Raw genomic sequence first — 22,919 nt, forward strand, 5'->3', positions numbered from 1 at the left:
TGCAATCTAATAGGCAATCATATTTGCCTAAAGGTATTATAAGTATCTCAAATTGAGAAAGCTCTAAGCTTGATTTTTGTTCCTAAATCCACTCCTCTTCCACTTTTTCGCACTGCAGAAAATAATAAAAATCTTAGGTACTCATTATATATTGACTACACGTCTGGAAATATTCTAGGTGCATTAAATATATTTATTCATTTGTCCTTACAATAACTCTATGAGAGTTCTGTTTTAATCCACATTTTACAGATGAGAAAGCAGAAGTACAAAGACATCAAGCAATGTACCAAAGGTCATTTAACAAGTAAGTGTCAATGGCAGACTTAAATCCACCCATACTGGCCACCTGTTGCATGTTCTTCATCATTTCACTCTACTGCCTCGGTCTGATTTGAGGACATTTCTCTTAACCAAAAATAAATTATTTAAAAAATAGTTGGAGGGATCCCTGGGTGGCGCAGCGGTTTGGCGCCTGCCTTTGGCCCAGGGCGCGATCCTGGAGACCCGGGATCGAATCCCACATCAGGCTCCCGGTGCATGGAGCCTGCTTCTCCCTCTGCCTATGTCTCTGCCTCTCTCTCTCTCTGTGACTATCATAAATAAATAAAAATTAAAAAAAAAATTATTAAAAAATAGTTGGAGTTGGAGGCAAAATATAATAAGCAAAGGGAATAGGAAAGCTAGAGGTAAAATTAACATATAGAAATATTTACCATGTGCCAAACAATGCAACAGAGGGAGAGAAATATATTATATATATATATATATATATATATATATATATATATATATATATAACTTTTAGCTACCCAACTGGTCCCTAAATTACTTGGAAGACAAGATAGAGAAAGAAAAGGGATTCACAATATAAATATAGTTGCCTAAATGAGTAAATGAAAACTTTTCAAGTTTTTAGGGTACTAATAATATAGAGAACATTTTCATTTATTCTGATATTATTTTGAACTATGTTCTTTACCAGATCCCACAAATGAAGTACTTAACAAATTTCAAAATATGCAAACTATGCAAATTCCTATGCACACATTTAAGAGGAAGCCAAAACTATACCAGTAAGCAAAAAACCCTCTGATTATCTAGAGTGAAGGAGAGGTGAAGTTAGAGTATAGAGGGTTATGAATATATGGCCTATTTTCCTCTAAATTTTTTATAAAGGTATTTCTTACACCTGAGGCTTAAAGATGATTTGGAAAGAGATAGTTTGAGATAGATTTCTCTGACTAAACCATTGATTGCAGACATATTTTGCCACACATAAACACACATACTCACAGATTAGTTAGAAGGAAAGATGTATAGACAGACTGACGAGAGAGAGATAGAGAGATTTTTTTCCATTTAAAGTCGACTGAGAAGATAAAGTTGAAGTCCTCTAAATAAAAGCAGCGTGCTAACCCAGAAATTAGCCTTAAGAGAATAAGAGTACCTCAATATAAAAATGGCTGATAATAATGGGCTGAAATCATCTTCTGTAAATACTTTTGTTTCTATTCAATGATCATTTAAGAAATATTTAGTGTTGGGGATCCCTGGGTGGCTCAGCGTTTTAGCACCTGCCTTCAGCCCAAGGCATGACCCTGGAGTCCTGGGATTGAGTCCCGCATCAGGCTGCCTGCATGGAGCATGCTTTTCCCTCTGCCTGTATCTCCCCCTCCCTCTCTCTCTCTCTCTCTCTCTCATGAAAAAATAAATAAAAATCTAAAATAAAAGAGAAATATTTAGTGTCTACTATGTATCAGGGACTGCTATAGACTCCCAGCAGGTACCAGTTTAAAAACTCCAATTTATCAAAAGTTAAAATTCTTAGCAGACAAAACAAATAAATGTCATATTAAGTAAATGACATGCTACAATAAAAATCCATAATTGCTGTGAAATTTTTCAAATAGAGGAGTAAGGAAGGATGATCATGAAGATTTTGAGAGTAGGTGTGTGTAGATCACAGTATTAAACAGAGTGGATAGGACAGGCTTTATTGATAAGGTAACATTTTTCAAATACATAAACAGATGTGAGAGTTAGTCAAGGGAATATCTGAAAAATAATATTCTAGAGAGAGGAAATATCCTGTGCAAAAATCCTAATGTTGCAGAATCAGTGTGCTTGTATCTGAGTGATAAGGATGAGAGTAATAGTAAGACAAGTAATGAGGGGGAAGGCGCGAGCCTGGGAGGCACAGTTGGTTGAGTCTGACTCTTGGTTTTGGCTAGGTCTTGATCTCAAAGTTTCTGAGATTAAGCCTCCATCCCACTCCTTGCTCAGTGCAGAGTGCTTGAAATTCTCTCTTCTCCTTCTGCCCCTCCCACTTGTGTGTGTGCTCTCATATTCTCTCTCTCTCTCAAATAAATAAATGAGTCTTAAAAATAAAGAAAGAAGTAGTAGGGAACAGGAACCTATAGGTCCTTTAGGCAACAATAAGGATATTGACTTTTACTCTGAGTAAAATGGTGAACAATTACAGGGTTCTGAGCAATAGAGTAGTTACATGATATGACTTCTGTTTTAAAAGGAGAATTATGGCTGTTCTGTTGACTTTGGTGTAGATGGGAACAGGGATAGAAATAGAGAGATCTCCTTAAGTTCTTATAATGATTCAAGAAATAGCTGATGTTTCAGAACAGAGAGGTAATAATAGTTTTTTTATTTTGTATATTTTCAAAGTTGAGCAACAGGATGTTCTAACGGATATAAGAATGTGAAATAAAGAGGAGTCAGTGATAATTCGTTATAATAACTCGAAATAATGGAGTTGAAAATAACTCAGATAAAGAAGAGAAATGCTTTGTATTTAAAGACATAATACTGATTAGGATTTCCAGGAAAGTGAGTGATCATAGATAGAAAGAAAAGAAAACTAAAGACCAAGTCTTGGAATATTTCAATAGTTAGGGAAAAAGTCCTGGCTATAAAAACAAGTCAAAACAGAAGACTAAGAAAGAACAAAAAATTCAGTAGGCGGAAACCCAAAAGAATGTGGTGCCCAGAAAGTATATCATGGAGGAGGAAATACTCTACTCTGTTAAATTTTGAAGACAGGTCAAGTCCAACAATGATGGAAGTGTGACCACTGGTGGCATAATGGGAGTGAAGCCAGATTGGAGTATGCAGGGGTATGGATCTATGGGTCAAAGTGGTCCAAGTGAGGATAGATGAGAAGTGAACAGAGCAAGTCAAAACATTTCTTGAGGAGTTTTGCAACAAAGGAGAACAAAAGAGTAGAGCAGTCATTAAGGGGAATTGAGAATGGTTTTTAAAGTCTGAAGAAATAACAGCATCTGGAGGTCAATGCGATGAGATGAGAGAGGGGAGAGATTCTAAAGGTAAGTCCCAGAGTAGTTAACCTGGAAGGGGCTTTAATGCAAAAATGATGGGGATGATCATAGATAGAAGCATGGATGTTGGGCCATGCTGAACCAATGTGTGCGCCAGCCTGAAAGTGTTAGGTATGACTGCCCCCCACATTCTACTGGCTGCAAGGAGTCATCTGCAATGCCCAGCTCCAAGGGAGGCCAGAAATCAGGCTGTATGACAACAAGAAAGGGACATGGGTTTGGCGAACAACTAATCATCCATTCGCACACCTTTAGCTTCTTGATTCTTAAAAAAGAATTTTAATTAATTGTAAGATTTCTTACTGATTAAATAAGAGAATATAATAAATAAAAGAGAAAAAGAGAAACTTTATAGTACTACCGACTTAAAGATATGTCCACATTTAATAATGTTAATGTGTGGAAAAATCTGCTGGCACTAGCTTATTCTTAAATAATTCATGTGACAATTCCACTTGCTTTTCCTCAGGTTTAAAGAACTATTGTATCAATAATATGATTTGAGGAAAGATTTTGGCTCTTGTGTCAAACTTGTTAACTTGGTTATTCTTGAAAAAGTTCTAAGTTATAGCTAAGGTCAATAAGAAATGAGTGCATTAATATTTAACTGACACAGGAATATTAAATGGACCTTATGTTTTGGGTTTTTTTTCTTGTTACGTGACTGGTTTTTCATCACAAAATTCAATTTTAAGTATGCATCCAGTAGACAACTTTGGGTTCGGGTTAGGGTGAGGGTTGGAATCGAAGTCGAGTTTAGAACCAGGGTAGGTGTCAGGGTCAGAGGTTAGGGCTAGGGGGTAATTATAACAACTTTTGAAAGTTTTTAACTGATGTCTGTCAGTACCTACAAATGTTAATGTGTAATGCTGCACTGGTCTTATTCTATCAACAAATTTGTTCAAGTCTCATTAATCGGGGAGACAGATCACCCTCTTGGGGCCAATATTCCACGTTAGTGGTGCCCTTTTAAATCACCTTTGACTCTGGCCTGCTTTTCTTTAAGATCTGGCTCACTCTTTGTTGAGGAACTTGAAATACATTTCCTAATCTCTGCTGAAGGGAAACCTGAAAATCTAATGAAATTTTCCACAAATTGCCTCAAACTTTTACCATTATGCTCAATCTCAATTGCTTTTAAAATCATTTCATTCATAGGATCTGAATCCACATACTGTGTCAGCACTTTGGGCTTTCTTCTGAAGGTTTGGGAGTTGTCTAATATGTAAATGTAAAACCTCTGAAGCTTTAAAGAGTCCATCCTCAGAGCAGCATGTTCACATTATCACATTATCATTTTCTCAGTGTTGGGTTCTCCCTGGTATTCTCAATGTATTGAGGTTGGAAAAAAGGCATTTCTGCTGACACGTGCAACGTTACATGAAATAAATAATGTACGACAAATTCTATCTACAGGAGAGGAATATTAGATAATAAGTTTAAATTATCATAATAGAAATGTCAAAAACGGAAATTATGTTATTAATAAATATGACTACCTTTCAGCAGATGTTATCATTAAATAGGAGGTAGTTTACCATTTTAAAAAACAGTTCACCTCAGAGGGAATGAAAGAATCTCCGAGTTGGTAGGGAAACTGGAAAATATTTGGTGCAAGACCCTGCCACTAGGTATAAATCTCTCTCCCTGAAGCATGTTCTTTCTGATATCTGCACAGAACAAATGCATGCAGAGATTTGTAAATCATATTTGCCCAAAAACCATCTCCAAGAAACCCTAAGTATTCCTCTGTCAAAAGAAGCTCTTTCTTTTCCTCCTTAGACTTGATTTGCTAATGTAGACCTTGGTGGTTTTTCCAGAACCAGATCTAATTGTGATTTATTTCCTTCAGTCCAGGCCCTTAGCGCCTCTTCCTACAGATGTTTTCAAATATTGAATTGTTCTGAGCTAATTTCATATCTGTCTTATTTCTTCCCACTTTCAAATTTACTCTGACAAGCGTAACTTGTTGGTAGCTTTGAGTTCCTTATGCCTGAGGGCATTTTTTCACAATTCGTGACTTTCCAGAAACTGCTATTGCCCCCTTCTACCCTACAAATCCTGTTGAACAGATATGCTTCTCTAGTGTAAATGTTCAAATAAATATGTTGATTTTATTTTTTATAGTATCCCTGAGCATACGATATTAGAAGATTCGTCAGGACGAATCCTGGTAACACCATATGTCAATAGATTGTGTGTGTGTGTGTGTGTGTGTGTGTGTGTGTGTTTCTTGTGCACCACCACCTCCTGTCCATGTAGGCACCTACCCTAGTTGGCTGCTCTCTCATTGCCCCTCACATGGCACCCGCATTTACTGCTCCTGTAGTCATTTCTTTTTCCCTTATTTTATCACATCAAATCTCTAACTTCCTCAATATATCAGCAGTTAATGAGAAAGAGACAATTAAACACGCTGGTATAGATTTCAATGACTGCTATAAGAGTGATACGTATATGTGCTCTCACAAGGCATCTGGTTTTGAAAGAAAACCCTGTTAAAACAACAACAAAATTAATGTATTTCCAATACTGGATTTTCAGGAAATTAAAAAAAAATCATTTTTTGAAACAATTTCAACCTTACAAAAGAGTGACAAGAATAGTCAGGGACACTGTATGCCTTTTATTCTTTTTTTAAAAAATAATTTATTTATTTATTTATTTATTTATTTATTTATTTATTTATTTATTCATTCATTTACTTACTTATTTACTTACTTACTTAACCTGCACATGTGCCAGTGAAGTGAGGGGGGAAGGCAGAGGGAGAGAGAATATCAAAAGCAGACTCCACACTGAGTGCAGAGCTAGATGTGGAGCCCAATCTCAAGACTCTGAGACTATGACTCTGAGATCATGACCTGAGTTGGTATCAAGACCCCAACACTCAACCTACTGAGCCACCCAGATGCCCTTGCGTTTTCTTATACTTTATTCACATTTCCCGTTTTGCTCTGTGTTGTGTGCTTTATCTTTCCTTTTCTCTCTCCCTCTCCCTATACACACACACACACACACACACACACACACACTTTTTTCTGAACTACCCTAGAATAAGTTACATATCATGTCCATTTACTGCTGAATATTTTACTTTACATTTCCTCAAAATAAGGACATATATCAACAAGTGTATAGTTTACCAATTTCAGGAAATTTAACATTTATACATCTAATCAACCTTCTTCATCCCAATTTTGTCCACTGACCCAATAATATTTTTATAGCATTTTTTTCTCTCTAGGATAGGATCTAGGCTAGGATTACATAATTCATATTGATGTCATTTTTTTCTTTAAAGATATTTATTTATTTATTTATTTATTTATTTATTTATTTATTTGAGAGAGGGAAGGGGGAGGGGAGGGAGGGAGAGAGAGAGCACATGAGCAGGGGTAGGGGCAGAGGGAGAAGGAGAAGCAGACTCCTCATTGAGCAGGAAGAAGCCTGGTACAGGGCTTGATCCCAGGACCCTGAGATATATACATCTCAGGCTGTTAAATGGGCCTAGACTGTTTAGTCTAGCTCAGCTCACACTTTAAATGGGTCTAGAAAAAAAAACATTCCAGTAGCAACAAATACACCTAGTGCGGATTGTTTTCCTCCATTCCCCATCGATTTATTACTTCCTTCATAATGTGAACCATGGCTCCCAACATCATCACCATATTTACTCGTCTGTTCAATTTAGAATATATTGAAGTATTTCTAGAACTGCTTCAATCATATACACAGACTTTCTCATTTCTTACGCACAAGTCAGCACATAGTAGGGGCTCTTTGTGCTACTTAACAATATATCCAGAAAATCCACTCCAGATCAACAACACAGGGGTAGCTCTCAGTTTTCTTTACAGTTGTGATGTGTCCATCTTATAGAGGTAGCCTCATTTATTCAACCAATCTCCCTGTAGCTGGTCAAAGGGGTGCTTTCCAGTGTCCTGTCATTAGAAATAGTGCTTCCGTGAATAACTTTGTGTATGTGTGTTTTCAAGTCATTGGAGCTGTATCTACAGGTGAGGTGGTTGTGCTGAAGAGTAAATGCATTTATAGCTATTATGTGACCTCTCTATTCTATAGTTCCGCCCCCCCCCCCATTTCTGGGTTTCCTTCATTTTAATTGGGAAGATAATTTAGACATGGAAACTTTCTCTGTGATTGTTAACACCTGTCATACATAGATGGCAATTATAATAGTGAACTAAATTTAGTAACATATACATTCATCCTGCAAGTGGAACAGGTGAAAAACAAACTAGGAGTAGCTATATATTGGCTTAATTGTGGTCCCTACGAACACTAGCTGTACACAGCGATGCATGTTTTATATGAGCTCATCTCTGTGCAAGCATCTCTGTGCAAGCCAGGGGCAATGCGAGCCAGGCATGATGTCTCTCTAGAAACACTCTCTTCATTGGCAACTAAGAGATTGTGATATCACAGGTATCCATGTGTTAAGTGCGAATGACATAAAGACAAATAATCTCTTATATGTTGCAGGTAGGCTTTTAAGGCCCTTTGCCAACTCTCTTGGTTATTTATTCTCTTTTGTCTGGCCCACTGGTTTCTTCCTGCAATTGTTTCTGGTATTAGAGAGCAATTCTGATAATAGCTCCTAGCTTCCTTCAGTTCCTACTCTCCCAGAGCTAGACCTTGATTTCAAGTCTGATTATGTTGTCTTCTCAAACTTACTGTTGAGTTTTAAGGTAGAGAAAAGTGCACATCAATATATGGCTTGACAAATTCCCACGAGTGTAACAAGCACCTAGCCTAAGAAACAATGATCAATACCCCCAAAGCCTCCCTTGGTGGGGAACTTCCAGCCACCACCCTCCTACAAAGGAAGCTATGACCCAGATTTCTTACAGCATAGCTTTCCCTGTTTTTGCTTTTTGCACAAATGGTCACATAGAATATGTAATATATTCTTCTGTGTTATACATCTTCCTTTTGCATGGACTTCACAGATAATACTGCTATCCTGACATTCAGCCTTTGAGATAAGAGACCTCTCTATACTTTGGCCAGATTGTCTTCACTGACCCAGAGCCCAGCTCACATTCAAGTTTTCAATATATGTATGCATTTGATATTATGAACCTCTTCACATTTCACTTCACATCCCCAAGCTGCCCCCAGGTCTGAAGGGAGAGGAAGCTTTGCTGCCTTAGTTAATACCCCCAGCCTCCCTCTTACCTTCTTGTGGCAATTTCTGCTCTATTCTCTCTCCTATGGAAATCTTGAGTTTCTCGTGTATTCCCAAAAATACATTTGGACACTTTAACTTCTTTCAGTAGATGTAGGTATGTGCAATATTTGTCAGTATCTATTAGGTACATATAAACTAAGAAAATAAACAATGTTTGTGAAATGTGCACCTAATTATATACTATTATTCTAATGTCCAAATCTCATAACTCAGTCAAACGTTAACAAATATTTACCAACCACATTCGTTGTGTAAACCTCTGAACTCTCTGGTGAGACCCAACATTTAACAAGACAAATAAACCTCTCAGAGAGCATACATATGATCACCTAGGGTTATATCTTCTTAAATACAGCATGATAGTAAAAATGAAGACTATGGAGATGTGAGAATCAAGACCAAACTTGGTCCCTCACCCTTCAGGACCTTGTTACAGTATTTGACACAGAAAATACTCACCAGGTAAGTACTCAGTGAATGGTAGGTAGTTAGTATTAGCAGTGGTGCTTGATCTTAGTCAAAATGTTCAACACCTCTGCATTTCAACTGAATCCAGTAAAAGATACATTTGATTCTATTAATTATCCAAAGACTTCATATAATTTAGGAGAAGATTAAGAGTTATTTTGTAGTACAGGTTGAGGATGAGTATGGATCTGTGTGTGTCTGTTTTATTCCATTATCACTTACCCTCATCCCAAACATAAAACTGTCTTAAGAATTCATTTGGTCTTGGGATCCCTGGGTGGCGCAGCGGTTTGGCGCCTGCCTTTGGCCCAGGGCGTGATCCTGGAGACCCAGGATCGAGTCCCACATCGGGCTCCCGGTGCATGGAGCCTGCTTCTCCCTCTGCCTGTGTCTCTGCCTCTCTCTCTCTCTCTCTGTGACTATCATAAATAAATAAATAAATAAATAAATAAATAAATAAATAAATAAAGAATTCATTTGGTCTTTAGGGCAGCCTGGGTGGCTCAGCAGTTTAGTGCTGCCTTCAGCCCAGGGTGTGATCCTGTAGACCCGGGATCGAGTCCCACATCAGGCTCCCTGCATGGAGCCTGCTTCTCCCTCTGTCTGTGTCTCTGTCTGTCCTTCTCTCTCTCTCATGAATAAATAAATAAAATATTTTTTAAAAATAATTTATTTGGTCTTTGACTTTAAACTTAAAAATAGACAGCATTGACATAACTGCTTATTTTAAGTAAAGGTAAAATGTAACACTTCTGTCTATTACTATTCCAGGAATAAAACTGTCAAATTATAGGTATTTAAACATACACTGACCTCCCTACATAGGAAGTCATGCAGACAAACCTAGTGTAAATATCTTCTAGTATTGCAATCATTAAATCCTTTCAAAGGAAAGGACTTCTGTATTTTTTCGGTTCTGTTATCAAATACTTGTTTGTACCAGGTTGAATGTAAACAGCCTGAATGAATTTATGATAAATTCAGTCTTTTTCTGTCGCTTCAGGCCATCTCACACAGCTCTATTTTCCACTTTGCATACTGTAACAAAACTGAGAAATACACAAACAGGACACTCACCAGTGAGAACAGAATGAACAACTGTGATTGCTGATTGCCTAAGATGAACAGTACCTCTGCACTGGGCAACTCAGGTTGCATATCTGAGATCTGGGGCGGGGGCGGGGGTGGTGTTTCTTAACCTTCTCTGAAGAATACTGTGAGGGCAACTCATGAAACCTTCTGTTTTCGAATAGAGACTATTATAATCCAAATGAAATGAACAATTATTTCTCAAGATTCAGTTGGGGAAAGGTGTTTTATCTTTGGTAGAGTTCTTTTTTTTTTCCTTATAGGAAAAATGTCAATAATTGTTTAGAATATACGTTTTCTAGAATCTGGTTTTTAATAAATATTTTATCCCAAGGAATTAAATGATGTCTGTAGTCCAAATGGCATTTATGGTGTTTAGTTCAGAATAAAGTGCTAGGTGAGGTTGGAAACACAGACACTTTTAAAAGGAAAACATCTTTTCATGGGGCAGGGTGAGGGGCTGGTTCATTCTATTTTCATGGTTTTTAAAAGCGTCTTTGGCTCGTTTGCCAACCAGGAGAGAAGAATTCTGAAAATGTTTCTTCCAAGTTTTGTTTGTAAACAATTGAATGCAGAGAATCATATAATTACTCAGCGAACAATCTCTCATGGTTTAACTCAGGCATATTTCCTAAATTCATGAGGACAGATCTATAACTCCTCTCAGAAGCTGTTGTTTCTTATAAGACAATTCCCTATTCTTTATAACCATACGCAATACTATTAGTCCTGCAGTGGTAGAAAATAGGTTTTAATTGCATAACCTTATAAAGTGCTTCCTAAAAGTTAGGTTTTAAGGGTTGAATTGAATCACTCTAAAATTTCTATGTTGAAGATTACCCAGCCCCACCTCCCCCAGAACCTCAGAATGTTCTTATTTGAAAATAAGGTCATTGCATGAGGTAATTAAGTAATTAAGGTGAGGTCATCACTGGGGGAGATTAGGCCCTTAATCCAATATGACTGGTAACCTTACAAAAAGAATGGTATGGTGTATATGATATGCCATTATACACATGTTTAGCACATTACAGTTAAAATGTGGTGGTCAGCAAGTTTCTTGCTCACCGTGAGAGAAATTGCTGAGGTGAGCCATGGTGATGAAGAGCATGGTGGTGAAGATGTCTTTAGTTTAGCCCACGATTCCAATCCTAGCTCTACTGTTCATGGAACTCATGTGCTCCAGGGAGTGTGCTACCTTTTCTACTCCTTAACTTTTCCATGTATAGGGTGGGCTTAATAATAACAATAATCTATGTCATCACATTTAAGTTGTTTGGAGATTAAATTAGATACAGCATATCAAATACCAAACGACCCTTCAACAAATGCTTGTTGGCCTTTACTATTTATTAATTGGTGCAGGTAGCTTTCTAGACTTCTCTGCTAAATCACAGGACAGTTTTTGTAGACTTCACTACAGCTGCATCTTAATATGAAGATAAACCATTCAAATGGCAATAACAGTAGACCTACTGTCTCATTAAAATACATCAGTGAAATTCATGGGAGAAACACAGATGTTTATCTCAAATAATCTTTTCATTTGGAAGCATGATAGAAATTTTCTAGAAGTAGAAGTCTATACTTTACTCCTGCCCTACACTCCTGAAAAGTCACTGATGGTAACTGAGTAAACCGTTCAGACAGCCTATCAACATGACATCTTTTTTTGCCAGCATGATAATACAGCCTATAATTAAGCTAGTTTATTCAGGCAATCCAAATTTATTTGCCAAGACATTTTAACATTCTATTAGATCTTTCTCAAAGTCGACATTGACTAAATTAGTTCCTCGGAAAAATTGGCCATACAAGTGACAAACAAATTGGCCATACAAGTGACAGATACCGTCACAGTCATCAGAGGCACATGTATACTGAGAGCTGCCCAAGCTGACCAGGCTTTACATACAGTTATTGTCCGCATAATTAGATTTCAATATTTTTGAAGATAGGCCTATCGACTACTCACTTAAGGTCTTGAAGCCACTTTTAATATAGTGTTGTATAGTGATTAAAGATTATAGTAAGAATAATACTGATAATTAGGAGGAGGTGAGATGAGAGGAAGATAAGATGAGCCTATATTTATGGTGCACTGTTCCAAGCAATTGGATTAATTTATCTAAGTCTCAGAAAAACCCATAAGTTAGATACTCTTCTACCCTTAGTAGCTAAGGCAACTAAGGCCTATAAAAGGTTGGTTAACATGGTTAAATATTCACTATTACTAAGTGCTGGAGCAGATTATATAAAGCCCAGCTCTAGAGCCCATGCTCTCTTGTTCTATAAATCTTGTGCATACAATCAAATTGTTTTCATTTAGTCAAAATAAGCAAGTGGTCATTATAATAACGATGCTTCTTGACACATCAAAAATAGGTATTTGGATCCCTATTGAGTACTGGGGTCAGTATAATTGGATTTGCAGGTCAAAATTTAAGTAATATCATATCTCTTAGCTTCAGCCCATTTATCTCCAGAATGGGGTACTTCAGTTCAATTGTACACTCTGAAGCGTCTATTATGTGCTTGGCAGTGTGAACTCTGTATTATGAGCATTACAGAGAGGTGCCCGAGAAGACAGTAATGCTCTCTCAAAGTTGGATATTTACATGATATAATTTAAACATTACTGGTCTAATCCTTAAGATTTTTGAATTTTATCTTTTTTTAAGATTTTTGAATTTTAAAGAAAGCTTAGATTTTTGTTCGTAATAAGAAAATTGAGAAAGACATGATTATGTAGAGTGTTTCACTATCCATTCCTACCTGTTTCAGTAGAAGACTCATCTGCTTCTCTTCTATACATCACCAGTTTCCTACCTACTTAGCCAACAATACTTAGGAACTCAAGAAGCCTTTGTTGACCATGACCCTCAACCACTCTGAATGAGGCATTTGTTTGTGTGTGTGTGTGTGTGTGTTTCTAGAACAACCTGTGCAAATCTTTTTCCATTAGGACACATGTAGTCATAAAATAAAATTATAAATTTATATGCTTAGCACAACTGCTAGGTTTTTCACCCCTAGAAGGTTGTGACTGTGTTTAGTTTATCTCTGACCGTCAATAAGTAGTAGGTGTTCAGTAAGTGACTTTTCACCAAAGCTTATGTTCTCATGGTAAGTCTGCTTGCAGTTTGCACTGCAAATTCTACTTCTAAGTCTGCCTTCTGGTTGGGAGACCCTGGGGCTAATTCTAATCCTTCCTCACCACGAGCTCCTCAAATATGAAAAACAACACACTCTTTCTTTAACATGTATATGAATCACCTGTGGATATTGTTAAGCTGTATATTCTGATTTTAAAGACAGGAGGTGGGCCCCTGAGATTCTGCATTTCTAATTAGGTCCCAGATGATGCTGTTGCTGCTGATCCAAGACATACTTTGGGAAGCTGGCATTCAGAGTGGTGTCTCATTCTCCCCGGCTTTCCACTTTCATGGCCTAGCAGTATAATCTGTTTTAGCTAATACTTACCAGCCTGTTTTGTAGTCTCCTTATTATACTCTTTTGAGTTACCCCAAGAAGATATGGAAGACTGTAGACAGTTATTTTCCTTGATTTCCAGAGTTAATAAAAGTGAATTTATCAAACTAAGTCTAAGGAAAGCATTGTAGCTATATTTCCACTGAAAGTTTAATTAAAAAAATGTTATCTGAAAGAACTGCCTAGGAGCACCTGAGTGGTTCAGTGGGTTAAGCATCTACCTTCGGCTCAGGTCAGGATCCCGGGGTCCTGGGATCAATCCATGGCTGGCTCCCTACTCAGTAGGGAGTCTGCTTCTCCCTCTCCCTTTGCCCTCCCCGTCCCCGCTCGCTCGTGCTCTCTCACACACATACTCTCTCTCACTCTCTCTCTCAAGTAAATAAATAAATAAAATCTAAAAAAAAAAAAAAAAAAAAAAAAAGAACCACCCAGACACAGTTTTGTACTGCGATGCATACATTCCATGTGACAATTAATAGGATCATGATCCAAATGGCATAAATTAAATTAGCATTCTCAATTATACTTAAAAATGAGTTATTAGTCATTTCAGGCTGAGAAGCACAGATGTAATACAATGCACATGCCAATATGTTAATTCAGAAAAGCTGTTATATAGTGAAAGTAACAGGCTATTTTGAATTTTCAAGGACAGATCCAATCTAATATTATAGCAATGCATCTGGAAGTCACAGATTTATATAATGCAATAATAATTGAGTGGTTAATATGTGCCAGGCATTGTCCTAAACTCTTCACATGGATTATTAATTTAATACCTATAATCTCTATTGAGGTGAAGGAAGTAAGTAGTGTTATTAGCTGCATTTTACAGGCAAGGAGATTTAAAGACAGAAAGGTTAAGAAATCTTTCAAAGTTGTACAGATGTCTGTGAAAGGTGGCCCAAATTCTAGAGCACACCAGTGAGCTGCTATTTTCACTGCCTCTCAGGGTCATGGAGCCATACGACAGCATGCTTTATGATGGTCTACTTTCCCCCATAGAGACATACTGCTATTCCTCTAACTTCTACTAAGTTCATGCTTGAACAGTGTAGAGACATTCATCTTAAGTGATATTATTCATTATTATTATTCAAAATATTAGCAGGTACCTATCTATCTACACTTTATATAAATTTGTATTCATCGGGACTCATTTAGCCTCATGTCACCTAAAGACAAACCCTGGTATAATAAGAAAAATATTAGTATCTCCATTATTTGTGTCCAGAGCAAAATAAAACACTTGGTGATGTCATTAAGCCTAATGAGAACACTTCCTCTTTCAGATTAGTCTTAAAGCAATCAGATATACTTATAAAAATTCAGAACCAATGACTATATATATCCCATTTTAACTAATATATGGAAAATACACTACACTGTAAAGAATAACATACTGTTGGAAGAAGCCAGATCATATAAGATTATATCATCTTCCTTTACCTAACAGTGTATGCCACTATTATTAATACCATCTTACTTTTATCTTCCAGATTTTTATATTCCATTTTTACTTTTATAAAAAATGCATAATCACATTGGCTAAATGCATAATCACATTGGCTAGAATGGTTTTTACATATGTGTATATGTGTAGAATATTGAATGGCTACAAATTGACACAGGACAAAATCCTATGACCTCTTAAAATGAAAATCTCACAATACAAATGTGTATTTAGAAAGGTGATCAAAATTCACTACTAGAGGCATTATAGTATATGCAAAAGGATCTGGAATATCCACTCAACTTATTAAAATTCATGAGACTTTAAAAATATCACCCAGCCTAAGAGGGGTGTAAACAGAAAAATGTATTTCACAGAAATAAGAAGCTTATTCTAAATTCACCCGGGAAATTATTTGTTTTCCATACAAGTCCTAGAGATGTTTATCCCATTTATACAAGGGTCATTTTAGAAAGTGTTTAATGCAGGTTATTCTGATGTGTCTTATTTCTCAATAAGTTATCCATAAAATTATTTTGAATGTACCTGCCTAGTCCTTTCCCCAAATAAGTGGTTGCAGCCACAATGCATTTGCATACACAAACAAATAAGAGAAATTCCCATCTATTGGAGAAAAATATCGCATTAGTGTCGTAAGTGAAGAAAGGGATATTATCATCTGATGAAAGACACATGACCAAGCAGGAAGGATGGTTATCTTCCTTAGTTTCAAAGGCAGGAAAAAATTCTAGATTTGTTCGAAAGAATCTAAGTATACTATTGAACTGTGAAATAGTTATGTTTTACATTTATAACTGGAACAGATTTGGAAGTGATTTGGAAAATTAGTGCAACCACTACAACAAATGGTTGAAAAGTTAGGACAGAATAATCTATTCATTTTTAAACAATCTCCCCTTGCATGGCTCATTGGACACATGGCCATCATTATGGTAACAAATAATTTGTTACAAGCACCGCAAAGGCTCTTGGCATAGAGCTAGATCTCCCAGCCATGCTTTACAAGCCAGCCTGCACTGCACTGTCTACCAATGGCCTTTCCATTTGTCAACTGAAAGATATGCCAAAGGTTTGTCCACAATTCTTATTCCCATTTTAGGTCATGTTTCCTTTGCCTAAAACAGTCTCAGATATTTTAAATCATGTTAAGAGTAAACTGAGGTAGAATGTATCTGGAAAGGATAGAGGGGGACTAAACTACCTGAAGATTATTATTATAGACTATTCTCATGGAAAAGAAATACTACACAAGTTTTGTATATAAACTAGAATGCTGCTAGTTTTGTAGAATGCTTTTATACAGGCAATTGAGAACATACATGTTTCTAAATCTTCATAATTCACAAAATTTCTTTACTTACATAAGCTCATGTAAATCTCCTAAGAGGCATTATTCCCATTTTCCAGATAGGAATTGGAGGCACAGAGTGACCTCTCTAAGTTTATAAACCACACATATGAACCCAGATACTTGAGTTCAAGCTTTTAGAATACATATCTTGGCTTTCACTTACTGAACTCCTGGTTATATGCTAATCTACAAAGATGTTTTAGGAACTTTATTTAGATATGAATTAGTAAGATATTTGGTTAAAAAGGAGGTCGAGAATACATATTCAAGCTATTGATTTGATGTTCAGAAAAACATGTAATCTATGTAATGTAATAATTGTAATAATAATGTAATACATTAACCTGCTATTATTTGCTTTCCAGCTTTTGTACAGGTTTCAAATTAGTAAGAAACAATGATGATTTCTGTGTGTGTATGTATGTGGAAAAAAGCGTGTAAGAGACTCGTGTTTTTAATATATCTAGCAAATTAATATTCTTTTCAATATTGCTTAGAGAATATGAACTGATATTCCTATATTCTTGATAAATATGTAAGGATGTAATTTAAATACCATAAACATGTCTGTTCTGTGGGATTCTCCATCTAATACATTCAGTGGTTACTGATCCCAGTTTGATAACTGCTTACTATTAATGAAAGGGATAAAAATTGCTTTAAAAAGTAATTAGGAATATATAAGCATTTGCTTATCATGTAATAAAAAAATTTTTAAAGGAAGAAGAAGATATACATTTACATTACAGGTAAATTTAAATTTAAAGCATGACTGGGAGATCTAATTTTAAATTTATGGTATGTTACTATCTTGCAAAACAATAATGGTATGTAAAGGAGGCATTCACTGTTAATACTTCAACTGCCTATTTTGGCTCCAAATATCTGCATTCAAAAACCAGTAATTGAATTTCCCAAGCAAAGCTAAATGCAGCCTCATAGCAAAAATCTGCTGGAATTCTTATTTAATGTAATGCTGAATGGACTTTTGATAAGAAATGCTCACACGGAATACTTTCTCCCTGTCCTAAGGATTATACTTAGGAAGCCAGAAAACACCTCAAGAGCAGTATGCAAATTAGATTTTGTGGACTATGTAAATGCATGATTTTTCAGGGGGTGGGCAATTTTACCAATCTGCACAGATTTTTCTGGTACATTAGAAAGAAAATTCTGAATAGAAGGAAATGGCATTGTGGATAAAGTATAAAGAATTCTATTATGCCACGTATTATCAGTAAGAACTGAGAAGGTTTGACTAGTTAAGCACGTTTAGCAACTCATATCTTTGAGTATGAAATATTCAAATAAACCATTCTTGAGGACTATTTTCAAGAGCCATTATCATTTCACAGTCAGATTCCAAAGTCAGATTAATGACTTTAAAATTCTGTTAAATTGTCAAAATTTCTCATTAACATGCCTTGTTCTTCACTTATTTTTAACACAGTACTCAATAGTCATAAAATAATTCATATTCTCCATATGCACATTTAATAACAATATTATCAATAAAATTAGTTATGATGTCCATCCCTCCTATAATTACATAAAAGAGTAACAATTTGCCTTTGTTAAAACCAATACTGAAGTATTTGTTTTTGTTTTGTTTTGTTTTTTTTAATTTATTTATTTATGATAGTCACACAGAGAGAGAGAGAGAGAGGCAGAGACATAGGCAGAGGGAGAAGCAGGCTCCATGCACCGGAAGCCCCACGTGGGATTCGATCCCGGGTCTCCAGGATCGCGCCCTGGGCCAAAGGCAGGCGCTAAACCGCTGCGCCACCCAGGGATCCCCAATACTGAAGTATTTGAATTTACATTGCTTTTCATTCTTCTCAGATAATCATTTTTCCACCCATTTGGATGGATAGGGAAAACAACTTGTTAACTGTATCAACCTAAAAATTTTTGACTATCTGGAATTTCCCATGGCATGGAGGGTTGTCCATCAAACAGCTATCCAAATCTATGTCAGAAATCTCTCTTTTAAAAAAGATCTTACCAATTTTTTATTTGACAGAGAAAAAGAGAGAGAGAGCACACGAGTGGTGGGAGGGGCAGAGGGAGAGGAAGAAGCAGACTCCCTGTTGAGCAAGACTCCATCCTAGAATTCTGGCATCACAGCCTGAATCAAAGGCAGATGCTTAACCAACTGAGCCACCCAGGCACCCCCAGAAATCTTTTTTATTTAAACGTAATATATATAACATTAAGTAGTATTTAGATTAAAAGAAAATTTAATATTTAGTTACATTTTTTCATAATCTTATGTCTGAAGTGTACTTTTTGGTCAAGATTTGTAAATGCTAAACTTCAATCACTTAGTGCACGTTAAGACATAATGAGCTATAAAGTACTCAAGAATTTTTATTTTTTAATTTTTATTTATTTGTGATAGTCACAGAGAGAGAGAGAGAATGAGGCAGAGACACAGGCAGAGGGAGAAGCAGGCTCCATGCACCGGGAGCCCGACGTGGGACTCGATCCCGGGTCTCCAGGATCGCGCCCTGGGCCAAAGGCAGGCGCCAAACCCCTGCGCCACCCAGGGATCCCAGTACTCAAGAATTTTTAGAAAACAACGAGTTTTATTTCTTTTAGAATACATCAAGCCAAGGGACTATCTTTTCACATTAACAAGGATTAAACCATTTCTGTCATAGGTTATTAAAGGAATGTAATCATTATGTTGTAGGCTCACTGGCATTTAAAAAAACATTTCACAGTATGTAGTTTGTGCTTCAAACTTGTTTTGATTTCTGAAATTTCATAATTGGCTCACTATAGTTTCTTCTAGAAATAATCACTCATCACATACTTATTTTTAATGAAAAATATAGGATATGAAAGGAAGAAACAAAAGGAACACCAGAATGGCAGAGAACAGTAGAAAATACATTCTTCACACCATGAGAAAAGCCTGAGAGCCCTGAATGGAGATGAAGCCTACCTTCACTGTGTGTGATTACTTCCATTGGGTGGCCTGTCTCTCCCACTGAACCCCTGGTATTTTATGTTAACCCAAAGAGTCCAAGTCACCCCAGAAAATTTGAACTTTCTTAGTTCTTTGAACTTATGTCTCTATATTTTTTCAGAATGAGCTATCCCTAATTGCTAAGTATCTGAAAAGCAAAATAAAGGCCAAAATACCTCTGTGTTGTTGTTTCGTGTGTGTGTGTGTGTGTGTGTGTGTATGTTTTGTGTATGTGTGTGTGTGTGTGTGTGTGTGTGTGTGTGTGTGTTTAAGATTTTATTTATTTACTCATGAGGAACAGAAAGACATGGAGGAGCAGGCTCCATGCAGGGAGCCTGATGTGGGACTCGACCCCACATCTCGGGTTTCCAGGATCACGCCCTGGGCCAAAGGCAGCGCTAAACCACTGAGCCACCCGGGCTGCCCACTTCTGTGTTTTACCAGCTATCTGTATTACAATTTAGTGCATTATGATAGGAGAGGATTTGACACTCTCAATCATAGAATTAAAACTTTACAGAAACAGAAAATGTGAAAGATGGTTTGTTGTCTGGTTTATAGCCCTCAAATCATATCACCAATATGCTAATCTGATTTTAAGTCAGAATCCACAGAGAGGGACACTTGGGTGGCTCAGAGGTTAAGTGTCTGCCTTTGGCTCAGGGCGTGATCCTGGAGTCCTGGGATTGAGTCCCTCATCGGGCTCCCTACATGGGGCCTGCTTCTCCCTCTGCCTGTGTCTCTGCCTCTCTCTGTGTGTCTCTCATGAATAAATAAATACAATCTTTCAAAAAAATAAAGAATCCACATAGAGTTGGAAAATAATGAATGTTTCACTGGAAGAATTTGTGACCTGAGCCCTAACTGTCTACTCAAAGTTGGTTGGTCTGTTTGGTCAGTCTCTTTGTCTCTGCTAAATTTTGAGGGAGGTCTTTTCTAATTTTCTAATATCTTTTTATATCTCATAATAAACTTCTTCCATGCCCACTTACCTATAGGCCAAAAACCAATCTAAAGTATGGTTCCCTGTGTTGGCTGTAGATTAGGATGACCTGGGAAACTTTAAAATCCCTATGCCTAGGCTGCCCCATAGACCAACTAAACCAAATCTTTGGAGGTGTGACCAAGACAGTCATATATTTTTCTGACAATGACTCACCCAGATGTTCCCATCCTGATGATAGGGTTTCCAATTTCTCCCAGTGTCACTGTATAGCATGCGGTACTGGGTCACCCAGTCTGAGCTGCTGTATCTTCCTTGGGTTGCAATGGCGCTGATCTGCTTCCGATTGCCAAAGTCAACCTGAAGCCATTGATAATGGTCACTGTCGGATGGAGACCATCCCCCAGCACCTGAAAAAGGTCACGGCAAGAGAGGAAAATGGATATTTAGAGTTGAAGTTCTATAATTGACAATGCATTATTCTACATCTTTTAATTGGCCTTAGCAGTGCAACATTCTACAGATATATTATGGGGTGTCCTTTATAGATGCCATTGGGACTTCAACTAATATTCTTCCAGCTGGGTAACATTGATACTCTAACCTCTTTATGGTGTAATTATGTGCTCATTTTCTCCTGAGCAAATGTCTTCATAATTCCTCAATTAGATCTTATTAGTACATGTCAAAGTCTAATTGGCTGAGGGTTGATCAATTTAGCATGAATTCTTCAACTAAAAATCACTAGGAAAAAGATGTAACAATCTACTAATTCCTCATGTGAGGTTTTATGTCTGAGTAGATTATAAGTGAAACAAAAAGCAATTACATACAACTCTAAACTCTCTTTTGCTTTAAAAAGTTCAGAGCTCAGAATCCTAGCAATTCTTGAGATGAGGCCTAATCTTACAGTAAGCCCCATACTCATGAGAACTAAGGTATATAGTACTCAGGTAATGTGTTTGCTAACACTTAAGAGATATACAACCCATGCCTCTTGATAACCACATTTCTAGGAAAATAATTTCAGTTACTAAATGAAGTAAAACTTCTTTTGGTAATATAAAAATTGTTAAATAACAAAAATGCAAAAATATTTTGAGACAAGTAACATTCATATAGAACAAAATACTCTTAGTTTATAGCACTATATGAAATAACTATGATTATAAGTAAACATATTACAGAAAATGTGGCATGATGTTTAGTGCTAAGGGGCAAGATAATTTTTTGAATGAGTTTTGCTACTAATGGGAGTGAATGGTAGAAAAGTATTAAATAAATTATCAAAACATCAATATATATGCAGCACTTTGCAAATTAAAAACTTAAAAGTGACAATAAAATAATTGATTTTATGAGGACTATGATAAAAGAAGTCATTTTATAAATCATCACAGATATATCATTCATTAAGTGACGTTTACATGGTTTATTTCTGCTTTCAACTATGATAGAATATCTCTCCTGCCATAAAAAAAATCACAAAATTACAAAATATATAAAGTTACTCTTTATAGGGATTAGACAACAGACAATACAGGATTCCTGAACCACAAGAGAAGATAAACAAATGAGGTGACCACTGACAGATGACTGACTTTTTGCCTGTTTCACTTTCTGGATTATGTGGCATGTAGAAGAGCATCCCAAACAGTACAACAGTGTCATGGAGATGGAGACATATCAAAATCAAAGCTCTGGAGGAAGCTGGAGTTTGCAGGACAAAGTACCAGGGAGGGGGCAGCTATAAAGAGAAAGACCTCTGGAAATCTGCATGGGATAACCAATGAGCCTTGGAAGTTCAAACTCTGTATGAATAGTAACCTGTGTATTTGCAGACCAAGGCTCCGCAAGACAAGGTAAAGGCCTTTATGAAATGAAAAACAACCAAAGGAAGCACAAGGCTGGAAGTAGTTTAACTTCACACTAGAGAAGATTGAGAGGAGTTGTTGAACAAGGTTAGGCATTCAGCAGACATCTCAGAAAAATTAGAATAATTTAGTCCTAAAACAAGGGCTACTCTGGGCACATCTGAATAAAGATTGGTAACAAGTCTGAAAAAAAGATCAATCTGACCTACAAATAGATTAACTCCTTGCTCAGACAAAACTCAACACTTCATTAAAGGATGCCATGAAAGTTCAGAAGATCAACAACAAAGCATCCATAATGTCTAGTATAATTAAAAAAAAAAAAATTAGACATTTGAGAGAGCAAGAAAAAATAACTTAAACAAGAGAAAAGTCAATCAATAGAAATAGATTGTAAATAACAGAGTTGATGAAATTAGCTAAGCAGGACTTTAAAACTGAGCTTATAAATTAATTATATTCTTTGAAATAAAATATATAAATGTTGAAGGAATGATATATTAAGGAAGAAAAGATACAACCAAAGAGAACAAAATGGAAGTTTTGTTCTATATATGGTTGGGGTTGGGGGTGAGAGGGAGAGGGAGAGGAGAATCTTAAGCAGGCTCCACACTAGCCATGGAGCCTGATTCAGGGCCCAATCCCACAACCCTGAGATCATGATCTGAGGCGAAATCAAGAGTTGG

At 36.6% G+C, this 22,919-nt stretch overlaps 1 protein-coding gene and 1 long non-coding RNA gene across 2 annotated transcripts in view; one reads left to right on the top strand and one right to left on the bottom strand.

Annotated features, from left to right (window-relative positions):
- Positions 1–22,919, bottom strand: part of CNTNAP2 (contactin associated protein 2) — a 2,034,882-nt gene that overhangs the window by 1,385,501 nt on the left and 626,462 nt on the right. The window contains exon 3 of the mRNA XM_038559273.1: positions 20,576–20,769. Coding sequence (XP_038415201.1) covers positions 20,576–20,769 — 194 coding nt within the window. The remainder of the gene's footprint in view (positions 1–20,575; positions 20,770–22,919) is intronic.
- Positions 172–19,593, top strand: LOC119869505. Its single transcript, XR_005371192.1, has 2 exons — positions 172–307; positions 19,283–19,593. It is a non-coding gene; the product is annotated as an uncharacterized LOC119869505 (long non-coding RNA).

This window comes from Canis lupus, chromosome 16 (assembly GCF_011100685.1).
Source record: "Canis lupus familiaris isolate Mischka breed German Shepherd chromosome 16, alternate assembly UU_Cfam_GSD_1.0, whole genome shotgun sequence".
NCBI lineage: Eukaryota > Metazoa > Chordata > Mammalia > Carnivora > Canidae > Canis > Canis lupus.